This window comes from Plutella xylostella, chromosome 17 (genome assembly GCF_932276165.1).
Source record: "Plutella xylostella chromosome 17, ilPluXylo3.1, whole genome shotgun sequence".
Taxonomy (NCBI): Eukaryota; Metazoa; Arthropoda; class Insecta; order Lepidoptera; family Plutellidae; genus Plutella; species Plutella xylostella.
The window spans coordinates 1,046,480-1,062,212 of record NC_063997.1 but is presented as its reverse complement, the minus strand read 5'-3'; the positions used below and the strand labels follow the sequence as shown (position 1 = coordinate 1,062,212).

Below are 15,733 nucleotides of genomic sequence, written 5' to 3'. Positions count from 1 at the left end.
TACAAATAAGATGGAAAAATATGTAATAGGAATTTAAAGATTAGCTACGTGTACATCTCTGTCTCAGTTCAGAGGTTTGAATGGTATAATGATGTCCAATATATACAATAGGTTGTTGCAAAAGGTGACTCAGCTCGCCATTCTTAACAACATTTTAATATATTTATTATTTAACATTTTTTTCAAGACTGTCGTCGTCTTGCGTCGTGTCGCGTGACCGCATCCTTGTAGAAGCGCTGTCTCGGCGCGGCACCTACTTAGTGTGAAATTTGAATGCGATCGTACAATACAAAAACTTTTTTGTTCTTCGGTTTCGATGTCGTAGTGAAAGACAAGTCATTAGATTACTAATAACCCTGCTACAAGTTTTATACTAAAAAGAAAAAGTTAATGTTATCTGCCTGCTTCCTTTCTCACACATTTTCTGAATCATGGTTTTCGGGAAGGTGTACTTTTAAAACCTACTAGATCAACCATAAAGTGAGCTTCAAACAGTTAAAACTTATCTTTTATGCAATAAAAACCAGTGGATGCCGCTTGGCTTTCCAAATGTTGTATGTCTTTATAAGTATTTATCTAAAAAAACTTAATACTACGTACTCATTATCGCAAATACAAGAAAGACCGCTTATGGCGAAATAAACGTGAGTTTGTTAGCAAAGTTTTTTTTGGGAATTTTAAGAACAAAAATGTTGACTTCATAAACGACATCACGACGACCGAATGGCGCAGTGGTTAGTGACCCTGACTACTGAGCCGAAGGTCCCGGGTTCGATTCCCGGCTGGGGCAGATATTTGTTTAAAGACAGATATTTGTACTCGGGTGTTGGGTGTTGATATTTATATTTAGTATCTATCTATCTATGTATTTGTGTAGATATATCAGCTGTCCGATACCCATAACACAGGTTCTGCCTAGCTTGGGGTCGGATGGCCGTGTGTGAGATGTCCCCACATATTATTATTATTATTATATTATTATATAAAACCTGTAAAAAGTAAGAAATAATTTAATGTGTAGACGAATTCTATGTGACAGTACAACTATACCTAAGCGGGTACGATTATTTTCTTCACATTAAGCACATTATGCACAGTGCTTAGGTATATTTGTACTGTCACATAGAATTGGTCTAAACATTAAATTATAATTTTATTGTTTTTAGTGTATTTGCAATAATTGACAATCAATTAATGTAAGGTGCAAAATGATACCAATAAGTCCTACTAGTCAATACGAATCATTCAAGCCTTTAGGCATGAGGTAGTTGTTATATCGTTGATGAGTTTCCTTGACTGCATTCCGTTACCATCATCAGATCAGATCCAGGTCACCATCATATTTTTTTTTGTTATAAGAACTATATTTATGTTCTAAATTTCATTAGAATCGGTCAATACGTGCCTCAAATGGAAATAAAAACCCAATTTTTTACTCGTTTTCCAACCCTAACGTCCCACTCATTACATAAAAAATAATCAAAATCGGTCCCTAAATGGCGGAGTAATCAGTGAACATACATTAAAAATATAGTTAACCTCCTCCTTTTTTCGAAGTCACTTATAATTTTGTTTAGAATGACCTCTCCTGAATCACGTTGCAGCCCCCTGTATAAATATTTTACGCAGTCGATATTTCAATAAGTGTCAAAGAAATGAAAGCAAAACTTCAGGCTTATGTCTTCAAATTACTTAAATTTGGTTTTTATTTTCCTCTCTGGTCAGGGAAATTTTCTGAAATGGTCATGGAAAGTCAGGGAAAAGTCAGGGAATTTTTTGATGCATTCAGAGTGGACACCCTGGTAATAAAAAAAACTACATATATTTATGCAACTTCGGTCTGCTTTTGATTAGATTGGTATGTGGCGCTTCATAAGAAATAGTATCGAAATTAAATTACGCCGCTTGGTCAGATATCTTTTTGGCTGGCTGTACTTAGACAAAATTTCATGCACGACACTGCCGCACTCCAGTACACACAAACAATAAGCTAATGACCATCGCCTCCAAACTACGCTAATATATAACGAACGCCGGTAGCGTACCAGCGTACTGTGTACGAATTAGTGTGTGACACAACTAAATGCATAAATTCATTAGAAACTTGCTTTGTGTCGCCGGACGCGGGGGAAACTATACAGGGTAGAAAATTATCTGTGAACATCCCGCATAGGTACCTCTGGGACTTATTCTAGGAAAAAAAATATCCTCATTTTCTCCAATACTAAAGCTTCTAGTATACTTACTTAAGATGAGAGTATAGCACTTGCTCGTCCATACAAAAAGAGAAAACGTTTTACTACCTCTAAATATTATCCAATTTCCATGATTTTTTAGTATGTTATTGACACAAGGAATAACAAGATTTATAGCTTTTTCTTTTTTCGAAATTTTTTATAGGTTCAAAGTTATAGGCACCTCAAATAACGTAATTTTTGTGTGTTGAATCAAGCCGTTGGTTGAACAATGACAATGTATTTTTAAAAAAAAAAGCGAAACCTATAAACCTAGAATATATTATGCTGAAGCGATTGACACCAAAATCTAAAAGATTGGTTAATATTTAGTTAGTGTAAAACGTTTTCTCCCGAAACTAGAATTTCATTATGAAAAGTGCCTATTTTCAGTCGCGTGCTGCAGTGCATCTCTATCGCACCCGTTCCCGGCGGGGCATGAGAGCGCAAGTGATAACAAATCTTTTCCTAAATACCTATTTCGCTAGAATCGCGAAGGTATACTCTCCTCTTAACTACGAGAATAATTAAGTTAATTTACTTACGTATTACCTCTTATTTCACCAATATTGCGTAGTTGCGCATTATTCAATAAATGCAGTACAATTTATAATATTAACATGTACTCGTCTAATAGTAGGTAAGTACATACATTGGTTTATGTTGCCACTACAGAGTAGTACTTATTTTTTTTTTAGGAATTTAGTTTAGTTTTTATTTTAATTTCTTTTTGTTGTATTTTAATTGTATATTTAAATTATATTGCTGTTTTTTTTAGTATTTGTGCAGCACCAAATAAAATCTTTTTCGTTCTTTCTTTTAACCATAATTATTTAAGTAAGGACCACGATAAAGTTGTACCCTGTATACAATGGGACGCGGTCTAATGCCTGTGACTGTAAACTTTTTAACTCGCTAGTGGATTATCTAATATTTTACACTTAATTTGACGACCGAATAACGGTTTAGCGGTACGTAGATATTTTTGCTGAAGATAATTATAATATACTAACTTGAAGATTTAAGGTACTTCCCGTCCCGGGTCAATTCATTTTTCCACATTGTATATCGTATATATAAAATAGCTAGATTAGATATATGTTTTTGAATAATTGTATAGAGATAATTAGGATAGTATAAAAAGTACCAGATTATAAAAAGCTTTTACCAACTTATTCTCAGTAAAATTTTAAAATACAAACTCATCATTAATCAACGAAAATGCCTAACAAAATTCCAAATAAAACTGCCCTAATGAAACCCTTTCATCGTGTCGAAAAATAAATGAAATTTATTCTATAGGGTTGTAAATTCGGCGCAGAATGACGAAATAAAACGGCGTATATTTCAAACGGGCCAATCAGCGACGATTATTTCGCGCCATTTCGCAACACGCGTCTCGGATTGGCTACATGTGTGCTCTAATTGCTCATTACACGCCCGACGTTCGTTGGTGATGCACGTGTTTTAAATAGCCTCTTTTTTATTACGGTTCCGGATTGCCGGATTAATAGGTTTTAAAAAGAAATTAGAACCTTTGGATTTACATTGTTGTTACTTTTATGTTACTCCCTCTTCGTCGATCAGGCTTGTGATTAAATTATGCTTGCTCATTGGGCCAGACTGAAATGCAACACAGTGAGGTAAACATGGATATATCCATAACAAGTATGCGAGTAAACCTATATATTCTTGTTGAAAGTCTGTACTCTGTAACACTATCATCATCATCATGAGCCAAAGTCGTTAATTGCCGAAAGTTTGATTAAATATAATGCTTTACGAGTGGAGCCCCTCCGAGTACCTACCATATCAACTAGTTACATAATATACTTCAGGCGCAATAATATCCTGGGCAGGCAGCGGCTGACGCCAATTTCACTGGCCAATCCTGTCACCACGGTGCCAAACCCTAGTTCTATTTTCTGTCACCGACACGCGATTTTGTGTTGAAAATTTTACTCAAACATGTTAAAAAGCACAACTGACCCTTGGGTCCTCTTGAGGCAAGTGACCACCTATCGATATCGCACGTATGGGACCAAACGGATTTTCATAAATGTATGGAGAAACGGCGTCGACAATGCCGATGAAGTGGACGCATTTGTGTGAATTTCTATACTAAGAATAAATCAATGAATGCGATAAATGAATGAATGAATGAATGAATGAATGAGATGAGTCCGTTGTGTATGCGTCGGTGCCGAAAAGTGTACCTAAGTACGCTTACCTTAAATCACTTGTTCACAATTTGTTTCCAATTCACAAACGATCAACGTGCTCAGTACCAGACGGTCGTGTCTCTCCAACCAGTTGAGTAATCCGATGTTTTCTAAGCGATTGCTCTCACCATCGCGGCCAGGATTTGCGGATCAATTTATTTTCATTTTTTCCTCCCTCCCGCGACCCACGTCACCGCAAATTGGATGTCGGCACAGATTCACGCACGGCGTCACGCCTAGATTGCCGAGTTTTAATTTAAAAGGGGCAAGCCGTGTCACATAGGCTCTGAACTCTCTAAAGACGATATGAAAATGAATAGAATACAAATAAAAGCGAAATAAGCTATGGGTATGTAAATAAATCTATTATCTTGTGAACCCAGAACTAACTGAATTTCATATGTGTAATATTACCCACAGGTACTGCTGCGTACCTAAATACTTACGTAACTCAGGTTTGGGAAGTATTTTATGTAGAATTTACGGTCTTAGCAGATATTTAGCTAATGCTTAGCTTATCTAAAGTAGAATTAGTATATTTATATTTAGGGTTTAATTTTTGCATTTTTGGAGCGAATTAATAATAATAATAATATTTGATAGTGACATATAGTTGCTTCTATCTTTGCACTAGGCATGGAAATTAAATAACTTTACTTCATTCTTCAGTCCCATACCAAACCTGTTACAAAAGTTTTCAACAAATTCTCTTCCAGCCAAATAAAAAAAACAGGTGAATCCAACTGCACATTGCGACACAGGGCGCGTAATAACAAAATGTTGCCATCTTTTGAGGACAGACAAAGGAGAGCGTACCGCAGAACAATCACTTTGAACGAACGAACGTGACAAACTCTACCGCAGTCTGAACTCAGGGACCCTTTGTGAACGACGGCGATCGCCGCCACTGAAATAACGATGTTCAGTTTCTAAACGAAACTTTCTTTTGACACAGCGTTTCGTTTGTTAATTAAGGATGAGTATTTTGTGTGTTCTAAAAATAGATTTTAAGATCCTGAACTTGTTTTGTTTATGTTGAGTGTAAAGTGAATCAATTTATCAATAATTTTACTGTTTCTCAGCATTTCTTTAAATCTAAATAAGTTATTGGGAGTTTCAAATAATGTAGTCCTTAACAAACTTAAAAATTTACATAGCTTAAACAGAATGCGACTTTGAAGATTTCGATTTACATACCATATTTCATATATTTTTATTTATATTCCATTAAAATTTAATGTGCTATGATTAAACAAAATAAAAAAGTTAGAAAGATTACAAAGCTTCACCTAACCTTGTTAGGTTAACAGCGAAAAAAACCCAATAAGTATAGTGCATGTCACGGGACCCTCAACTCCAGTAAACCTCGTAAGTTATTTCGGAGACGTTTCTTTTTTCATTCGGAACAAGATTTGCTTACGGCAGCCGCGGCGGCGTTTACCCGCCTCCAGAGGGCGCGAAGCCGTGACTCAAATAATGCCACCATAACTCTTTACGTTCACCAAACTCACGCCATTTTGTTTTTGTGGCTAAAATGGTTTCTTAAGTTGGTTTAAGGCTGTCGAGGGGGTGACTGGAATAAGTTTGTTGTGATAAACATAATTGTGTGCCGTGCTCCGATTTTAAAACCACGCAACCATGTGGATGTGTAGGGTTTGCGGGCATCAGGCGATTCCCAATAGTTCCATGTTATTGTGACGGTACATCACAAACAAGAGCCAGTGAAGGGCTAAAGCAATATGAACCAGGAACAGCCGAAGAAGGTGGCGGCACTCTGTAGCCCGCCAAAACAGTTTCACAACTACACTGTTTTTCATTACAGAGCCTGCTTTTCCAGATACCAGGCTGTATACTTGGTTGGAACGAGATTGGAGCACATTTGAAATGACTGCAACTCGACATCGTACATCCCTTCTGCACCGATCCACCGTCAGATATGAAGTTGTAATCGGAAATTCTCAGCTCTGTTCCCTCTCTAGTGCTGCAGTGGAAAGACACAACCGTGTCAGCTTGACCGGATCTAACGTGTTCCTTCGGACACTCCTGGTAGCACGGGCCAGCTGGATCCATAGCGTAAATTATTGGGAAAGGTGATCCAGCATTCTTGACCGTCTCCGCAGTGTACCCCATGATCTGCGCGCCGAGGCTATGCCCGCTGATGTTGATGTCCCGTATAGAAACTTTAGACAGAAGCTGCAGAACCATTCTTCCGATAGCCTGTCCGATTGATTTGGCGTAGTCGATCGCCCTTATGTACCCTTGGTTGGTGTATGCGGAATGGTCGAAAAGTATCGCCAGGGTTCCTTTGTTTTTGCAAGTGATTTTGGACAGGGTGCATCGGGCCACTTGTGACGGTTCGCTGTCTATGGTGTTGGTGTAGCCAGAGATGAAGATGTCGATGCACTGTCCGGGGTCGAAGTCCTGGCGATTCAAGATGGCGGCTGCGGCATCGTCGATGGTGTACACCTCGGATATACTAGAGGCGTAGTTGTAAGCGTAAACCTTCACTTCAGACACGTTGTATATCGACGAACGGTCGCAGCCACCTGAAATTAAAAAGTAATTAAAGTATTGGGCAGCAAAGTCTTTATCTTCCCATACTCCAAGATTAGCACTTTCGAACGTTAATCTCGTTAAGCACTTCAATATGATGTAATACACTCACGAGCAATGCAAAGTTCCACCAATTTCTCGCGAGTTTGTTTATAGACTAAGCAGTGTTCGAAAAATATAGCATCCCCTAGTGACGCACCACGAGTACTTTTTAAATGTAAGTCCAGCGCACCCTGGGTAGTCAATGACGCTATTGTGACTGGCTGATCCTATCACCACGCTGACAAAACCTAGACCAGCTTTAGTGTTTGTCACCAATCTGCTTAAAAAATCATCACCTATAGATTAAACAATAAATGCAATTGTAAAGTAGGTACTTACAAATTAATCCGAACGCATATTGGTCGGAATTTACAACTCCGTGGATTTTAGCAGCTAATAAAAGTATGTACAGTAACATACTTAACAGTTTTTTATAGGAAAATGAAAAAAAATCCTAGTAAGTATTTATATTTTAACAATAAAATGAAAGACATGCACCAATGCTATTTGAAGGTAGACTAGTAAATATATAAATATTATGCACCTTAAATAAGTCATTAATCATTATAGTAATAGAGGATGTAATTAAGGAGTTATACATAATTTACTGAAACTAACTTAATCGTATATATATGTGGACTAAGTTTTTCCCCCTAGCTTCGCTTATAACAGAGAGAATGCCCGTGATACTAACCAATTATAATTTAATGCTTAGTTTTAATTATACACCTTATAGTAACTTATTTCTAATCTAATTAATTATTTCTAATGTAATTTATTTTACTTAAATATTAATTTATTAGATATATATTTTATGGTAGTAAATCAAATGATGTATGAGCATTAAGAATTTATAATTGTGTGTTATTTAGAACAAACCAAGATATAAGGGTCAATTTAAGTAGGTATTATTACCATACAGAGTTTTTATACAAGTGTTGCAAAAGTAGCACTATAACGTAAGGTAATTAGCTCGTAATTTTGTTCTTTTTTTGAAAATAGTGGTCGTATAGTGTATATTTCTATAAAATAAATCAACCAATAAATTTTATTCAGATCATACAAACAGACAAACATACAAAAACAGGCTGTGTGTGAATGTTACGTTTCTTTTATCGCTCTGACTATGTACATATCTTAGGTACATAAGTGTGCTGCATAATACCTAACATACTAGTTTTAAAACCTGCGTTATCTACATATGAATTTTATGTATTCAGTTTGAAGCGTGATGCGGAACAAAAGAGCTTACACCACAATCGCAAGGCTGTTTATCAATTTTGAATTAAACACGCAGAGCAGTGCAGCGCTATTTACGACTCTATTTCGTTGCATTAGACGCACTGATTGCATGACAACCTCTCCCATAGGTACTTTGAATTTCATTACAAGGTGTTCGATTCCGGAGAAACAGAGATAACCTTAAATAGACCAATGAGAAAGTCTAGTGACAATTGCAATAGCACCGAATTACACCGAAGCTAAAAATAGTGGGTTAATGATAACGGCACATCAGAATATTACCAACTAAAAATATACCTAAATATTTCGATCAGATTCTAAATTACTTAAATATTTTTAAAAGGGTGGTAATTTGGAGTTCGTATATGTGCTTCAAATCCCCACTTTCGGGTAAAACTCAAAAAAGTTTCTCGTGTCGTGATCTGCTGAATATCTCCACCCTAGAGGTTATCTCCAAACCTCCAGAATTGAGTTTAAGGAAGAAATGATTGCTATTCATCTTAAAGCAGTTTCAGCATTCGCGTGAATATTTCCTTGGAGGAGGCGGCAAGCTCACAACAACCTGAAGACAAAGAGAGCTGAACGTGCCTGGAATAATGCATGCTTATTGTCAGTCGGGCAGAGAAGAGGCTTCTTTTTTATTAAAAAAATCTACATCATTTCGATTTGCGTTTTAGGCTTTTAAGAACCAAATGTAATTTACAATTATATTTTTTTGGGCCTGTGTTTAAGTATATTATTATGGTTAACTATGTGCCGTGCTGAAAAAGAATTACACCCTGAAAAGCGCTGTCCAAACTACAATTTTTGTTTATGACATAACGTACTAGAAATCAGTCGCGAGCACAAGTTTCGAACCTCCGTTTACGTTGCGTATCGTCAACTGTCACTGTCAAAATGTAAGGCAAAGTTAGTTCCAAAAGTGACATTTGTTTTTTCCATATGTTAGGTGGAATTTCACCGAACGCTAAACGTATTTAGTAGCCTATCATACGTCTGTCAGTCAGCTAGTACAAAATGTATTTAAAATTTGATTTAAATACGTTTAGCGTTTGGTAAAAGTGACCCTACGTGTAGATTCGAAAATAGTATCGAATCCGGTGCTCGCTGCACTGGTATTACACTCGATGAAAAAGTTCCAGTGGCAATAACGCCTAATTTCTCCTAAACGGAAAAGGCTAGCTTAATGACACGGTCTGCAATATTGAAGTACATTTAATAGTGCACCATAATATCATCAAGCGAAATCGTTAATAAAATTTTCAATTTAATGTTTTTTTTAAATGGGCTATGTGGTGCCGGCAATTTGTGAGTGTATCTTTTTTCATTACTCATGAGTGTATAAATTGTCCTAAGTTACCCTATTATTTTGCTCATATTTTATTTTGACGAAAATAAACTTACAACGGCCAAATTCTTTCATAGAATAACTGCTCCGATTAGGAAGCGTGGCATTGACTGCTAATTGAATGTACAGGATATTTTGAAGCCATACTATTATCATTGGATATGCTTCGTATTTTAGAATGAATATTAAATAAAATTAAAATAATCATAAGTAACTAAATGCAGTAAGTGCCAAAGCAATAAAACAGTAGGTTCTTTGAATAACGTGTTTATAAAACAACCAACGTACATAGTTATTTAAAGTATTTTAATAAATATAAAAAAAAATAATAGCTTCGTATTTTAGAATGAATATTAAATAAAATTAAAAGGGTAGCAATAAAACGAGTGACTGTAAATTACAGTTCTAAGTGTCAAAATTAATTAATTTGGGTTATAGAATTACTAAGTGAGCGACTGACTGCGAGTGACGAGAAATCAACAGAACAGCAACTTACAAACATTAATTTGAGTTACTTAAAATACAAAATGAGCAGCTTCATAATATTTGAGCGACCTAATATTTGTTTGAGTGTCAACGTTACGTCCTGCATTTTTTTCAATATTTGGCAAATGTATTTTTTATACTGAGCGGCATTTTATCTTAAATGAAGTGTTTCGAATACAAAAACCACTTTAAAAAATACACTAATGAGCAGAGTATAAAAAACATACACTCACGCCTTGTACTAATGTACTCCCTTGGGGGTAGGCAGAGGTGCATTGCTGCACCCACTTTTCGCCAGAGCGTTATGTTAGTCCCAATGTAATAGGGGGCGGGCCTATTGCCATTTTACGGGCACATCCAAGACCCGAGAACAAATATCTGTATTTAAACAAATATCTGCCCCAGCCGGGCAATCGAACCCGGGACCATCGGCTCAGTAGTCAGGGTAAGATAAAAAAGATAAAAAATATTTATTCGGTGACTAGCATCACACACCAAAAATACACAAGGAAACAACAAATAAAACAAAAAAACTTATATGACTAAACTTATAGTACTTATAGTTTAAATCTTTAGCATTTTCGTTGCAAAACAAAGCAAAAAAAGCGTGTCAAAATAAAAAACATAAGCCCTCAAATAGAATATCAGTAACCAATAATCATGAATAAATCGCTAAGTATAACCTCACTTAGAAAAATCGAATCTATCTTAGTATTGAAGTTGCCCTCTCTGTATTTCCAGTCGCTCACTTAGTAATTAAGTCGCTCGGATAAAATTTTAATATCTGAAATGGAATTATCATAATCCACTTTTTGTAAGCTCGTTTTGGATTTTATTATAAATCAATATTCGTCGTCAGTTTAGTTAATTTTTCGCTTACTCAAATTCATACCGCTCAAGTTATTTAAACAGTATGTCATCATCAGTCGCAAAGTTTTTTTTTGTTCGCTCGTTTTATAATTCCCCAAATTAAAATAATCATAAGTAACTAAATGCAGTAAGTACCAAAGCAATAAAACAGTAGGTTCTTTGAATAACGTGTTTATAAAACAACCAACGTACATAGTTATTTAAAATATTTTAATAATCTTTAAATCACTTTAAACCTAAAAGTATTATTAACTTGATTAAGTACTTTGCTTAATAAAGTATATAAATACAAATAAGGCACTGAGGTACTGTAATAAAAATAACTTTTTGAAAGTCCAATGAAAGGCAAATATTATCTATGTTTGGAATTCACATATCGGATCTACAGGGGTGACAAAATAGTATTTTCCCGGAGAGCTGGTCGGAAGCCGGCGGTAGCCCGCCAGAGTGCTCTCATGGAAATCACAATTGCCTTCAATAAAATCGTTAAAAGAATCACAACTCTTGGCCTTCCAGATATTGCTGGCGACCGCTGGAGACAACCCTACAGGAACGCACTGGTAGTGGCTGCAACTGACTGATTCTTCTCCAAACGGGTCTTTGAGCAGCGCACACCCATTTTGAGTCTCACCGTTGTTGGCATAGAAGTCGAAATCGGCCGCCTCTATCTTAGTCCCTACGACTGTGGTGCAGTGTGTCGTCACCACCAGGTCGGCTTGTCCAGATCGAAGATGTTCAAAGGGACAGTCCTCAAAACAAGTGCCGGTCGGATCCAGGGCGTAGATCACTGGTAAAGGATACACTTGGTCCCTTACTACTTCAGCGGCATACCCCATTATATGCGCTCCAAGGCCATGCCCACTGATGTTAATGTTAGCAATTTTGACTTTCGACAATAGTTTCACAATGAACTCCCCAATAGCTTGGCCGATCGATTTGGAGTACAACACGCTTCTTTTATACGTGACTGGGAGGTCAGTTAAGTCTGATCCGCCGCTGGTGTAGGCTGAAGAGTCAACGATGATGCCCATGGTTCCCTGTCCATTGCAGGTTATCTGTGAGTGGACACAGCGAGCGGTCTCGGCGCGGTTGTCGTGGATGGTGTTGTTGAATCCTTGGACGAAGATGTCGACGCACTGGAGAGGGCCAAAGTCTGGGCGGGAGAGGATGGCGGCGGCTGCATCGTGGAGGAAGTAGGAGGCATCTTCAGCCCCCTGGGAGCCGTAGTTGTACACGTGGACTTGTACCTCGGACACGTCCAGGGTTGAGAGGCGGTCGCAGTCACCTGTAGAAGGAAAGTGTTTTGATGCTGTAGAATAGAATAGTTATTGTTTTTATGTGGGTGCACAAAAAGGGCCTTCCCGACCGGAGTCTGACGCTCCCTCGGTAGTCAGAGAGACCTGCTCATCCTATCACCACCATTGACAAAATTTGTTAACCTCAACACGCTAAGAAGTACTGTTTTATTTAGATTTTTAAGCTACTAGTTTCCAAACATGACAGAGGCGTGAATCGGCGTGATGAACAGACGTTATGAACAATACTTATGAATACTAACTAGTCAATGATATAACTAAAGCGTGCCGTGTTATTGGCTATTAAGTACTATCGGTGATAAACAAAAACGTTTTACTGTTCATAACAAATATCAACAATAGGTTTTTCTTGAAAAACACGTGAATACATATCAGTCCCAGTAATCTATTTTTTATATGAACAGGTTTGTATGCATCCTAACTGTACATTTTCCATCACTTACATTCAACACTACTCCACAAAGTCTCGTACAGAGTCACATCGCCGCGCACTACAAACTGACTTGTTAAAATAAACAGAAAAGCAAAAATCAAATTTTCTCCGCCAATTTTCATTTTTAACAAAAGACACTGTGTCTCGACACTGAACTAACTTTTACAAGACTTTTATTGAGAATAATATTTTAAAGAATCCTTGCTTTTTAATTGGCAATTCAGTTCACTTATAAATTGGATTTGTTAGACTGAAACAACTGCTGTAAGAATTATGAACAGAGCAAAAGATAGAAAATGCATGGACATTTATAAACTTTGTAAATTTATGCAGATACCGTCAGCAACTCAGCATACATATTACACATAGGGTAACAATAACAATGTAAGTAAGATGAAGTGACATCTGTCGAAGAAACTTTAGGTAGGTAATTAACCGATGGGGTAAATTTTACCTATTACATAGTTATATGTAGATACATAGTATTACATAGTCAGTGCAAAGCATGGCTTGCAAATGATGTTGTCATGAGTTCAGTAACGTTGACGTGCCTTCAGTCTTTGGTGTTTATTGCCTTGTGTATTTGGTAACAATCTATATCTATTGTTTTTCATCTGTAATAATCGATATCTATCCTAACAGTAATTTAAATTTATTCATCAAAACCTAATAGTCACAAACATGCATACTATACAATACAAGCTTCGTAAAAAATATATATATGTATACTAACACAACTATGTCCATCCCCTCAGACTGCACAATTCTCTTACCACTTTGACAAACCCTAATCAAGCTTAGTGTTTGGAGGGACATGGCTAGCAATGGCTAGGTAATAGTTGCATAGCAATTATGGTTGAAGTAGTATAAGTAAATAATATTAACTTAATGACTAAGATACTTTTCTGTTGACTCTACTTCACTATACTTAATTACAATAAGAGACCTAAAGCCCGACTTCCGTCAATTATTTGTGTATAATTTGCGAAGACACAATTGAAAGATGAATCAAGTTATCGCTGGCCATTGAAACGTTATCGCGACTATTAAAACGTTAATTAATGATTGCTTAATTTAGAATCTGATATGAAATAATACCTCTTAATTATATATTTTATTGTATTTTGATGTCAACACTAAGTTTCTGCCCAGTTGATGACAAAATTAATTATGAAGTTAAATAATTCGTACTTTTTATGTTTCTTTGCTTCTTATACGCTCGGCTAAACATTGAGGTTACAAGATCATCATCAGCTGGACATAGGTACTTAGGCTTTGGTCTCACCCGAGGGGCGCCACTAGTTCCACTAGCCATTGAAGTTCCATAATATGTCTCTAAGTTTTTCATTGCACGTGAGTGTACCTAAAATCAGCACGTATGGTGATGGTGAACCATGTAAACGAGATTTGTATCTACCATCACCATAATATCTGATCTAGGTAATTATGACGATTAGATAACTTTATCAAAATCTAAGTGCCGAGAAATCATTACTAATTTCATAAGTCTTTCTTTAGATTTCGTCAGTCGGGTAAGGAGCGGTGGTAGCTCAGTCGGGTAAGGAGCGGTGGTAGCTCAGTCGGGTAAGCGCCCGCTTCTCAGGCCAGAGATGCGGGTTCGAATCCCGGCGCTGACATGTACCAATGAGTTCTTTTCTGAATTTAAGTACAATGTATACCATCGCTCTTACGGTGAAGGAAAACATCGTGAGGAAACCTACATATCTAGATCTAGCACATCTAGATATGTGAACCCACCAACCCGCAGTGGACCAGCGTGGTGGGAAATGGTCCAATCTTAGGAAGGCAGTTTAGACCTTGGGGATATGCACAAAGGTGCAGGTACTGACACCCAAACAGAGAATAGAATAGAATAGAATACATGTCATATGGCATGGGCAAATTACAAATAGCAATCCCTGTACGTTTGCCTAGAAAAAATAAATACATGCTTTTCCACATTAGAAAAAGCAACACAAATTTAGGGCAATTTTCTCCACTAAACAGGATGTGTAGATCTTTTAATACAGTCACCAAAGAAACGGATATCTGCATATCTCAGAGGCTTCCAGTTTTCAAAAAGTAACTGATGCGGTTGTTATAGTCACATGTTCGAAGCTACATATTATTTTAAATGTTCAAATATTTATTTTATTTTATCAATTAATTATTTTTAATCAATCTATCAATTTCAATGTAAATTCAAATTATTTATTGCCAATTAATGTTATTTTAATAGTGTTTCAATGCAATTATACTTTTTTATAATTTAAATGTAAATTATTAAGGCTCTAATTTATACTTAATTTATATTTGATTTGTACTTTTTTATAATTTAAATGTAAATTATTAAGGCTTTAACTTTAAAATCTAATTTAATTATTACTTATAATGCATGCTGTATTCGCCTGTTATTGAAGATGCATTTATCATTTAACTAATGTATTTTTATTAAGCATGAATTTAATGTAATCTTTGTTGGCGAATCATATATAAATAAATAAATAAATAAAATGGGTACAGTCAGCTGTAAAAGTCGTTATACAGAACACCGAACAGACGGCAGAATTCGCTGCACAACTCATCTACAATGAACAAGCTTTTGCAGCTGACTGTACATTCTAAGTGCTTGGCGATCTACGGCATGGTGGGTGCTCTGAGTTTTCTAGAAAGTATAGAAAGAAAGAAAGAAAAACTTTATTTGGCTTAGACAGCAATATTAATTTACATACGAGTATACAGAGTAAGAGATATATATCACGGATATTATTCTCCTGTGTACCAACGAGAAAGATACTGATAAAATTCCACCTGTATTACGCTAAGTACAAAGTGGTATGTATAAAAAAAATACTTGATCATCAGAACATTTTATACTAGAATACATTACATATTTTCTCCTTTTTTATTTTTGGTTTAGTAACTTAGGTATTGTTTTAGATATTATTCAGTTTGCCGGGTACGTTGAAGTGCACTGATAAATTTAA

General features: G+C 36.2%; 2 protein-coding genes across 3 annotated transcripts; both read right to left on the bottom strand.

Moving 5' to 3' along the window:
- Positions 1-5,682: 5,682 nt before the first annotated feature.
- On the bottom strand, positions 5,683-7,684 carry LOC119691426. Its single transcript, XM_038108756.2, has 2 exons — positions 7,391-7,684; positions 5,683-7,002 (listed from the first exon to the last, which is right to left on the bottom strand). Exons 1-2 carry the CDS (start codon positions 7,467-7,469, stop codon positions 6,146-6,148), a joined length of 936 nt encoding a protein of 311 aa, XP_037964684.2. The 5' UTR covers positions 7,470-7,684; the 3' UTR covers positions 5,683-6,145.
- Positions 7,685-11,171: 3,487 nt separating this feature from the next.
- On the bottom strand, positions 11,172-14,049 carry LOC105396136 (phospholipase A1). Of its 2 annotated transcripts, none has more exons than XM_048627052.1 (2): positions 13,938-14,049; positions 11,172-12,282 (listed from the first exon to the last, which is right to left on the bottom strand). In XM_048627052.1, exons 1-2 carry the CDS (start codon positions 13,975-13,977, stop codon positions 11,354-11,356), a joined length of 969 nt encoding a protein of 322 aa, XP_048483009.1. In that variant the 5' UTR covers positions 13,978-14,049; the 3' UTR covers positions 11,172-11,353. The 2 variants fall into 2 exon arrangements, with proteins under 2 accessions (XP_048483009.1, XP_011566422.3); XM_011568120.3 differs by lacking the exon at positions 13,938-14,049 and adding an exon at positions 12,757-13,043 and having other exon boundaries at positions 11,175-12,282.
- Between the last annotated feature and the right edge of the window lie 1,684 nt (positions 14,050-15,733).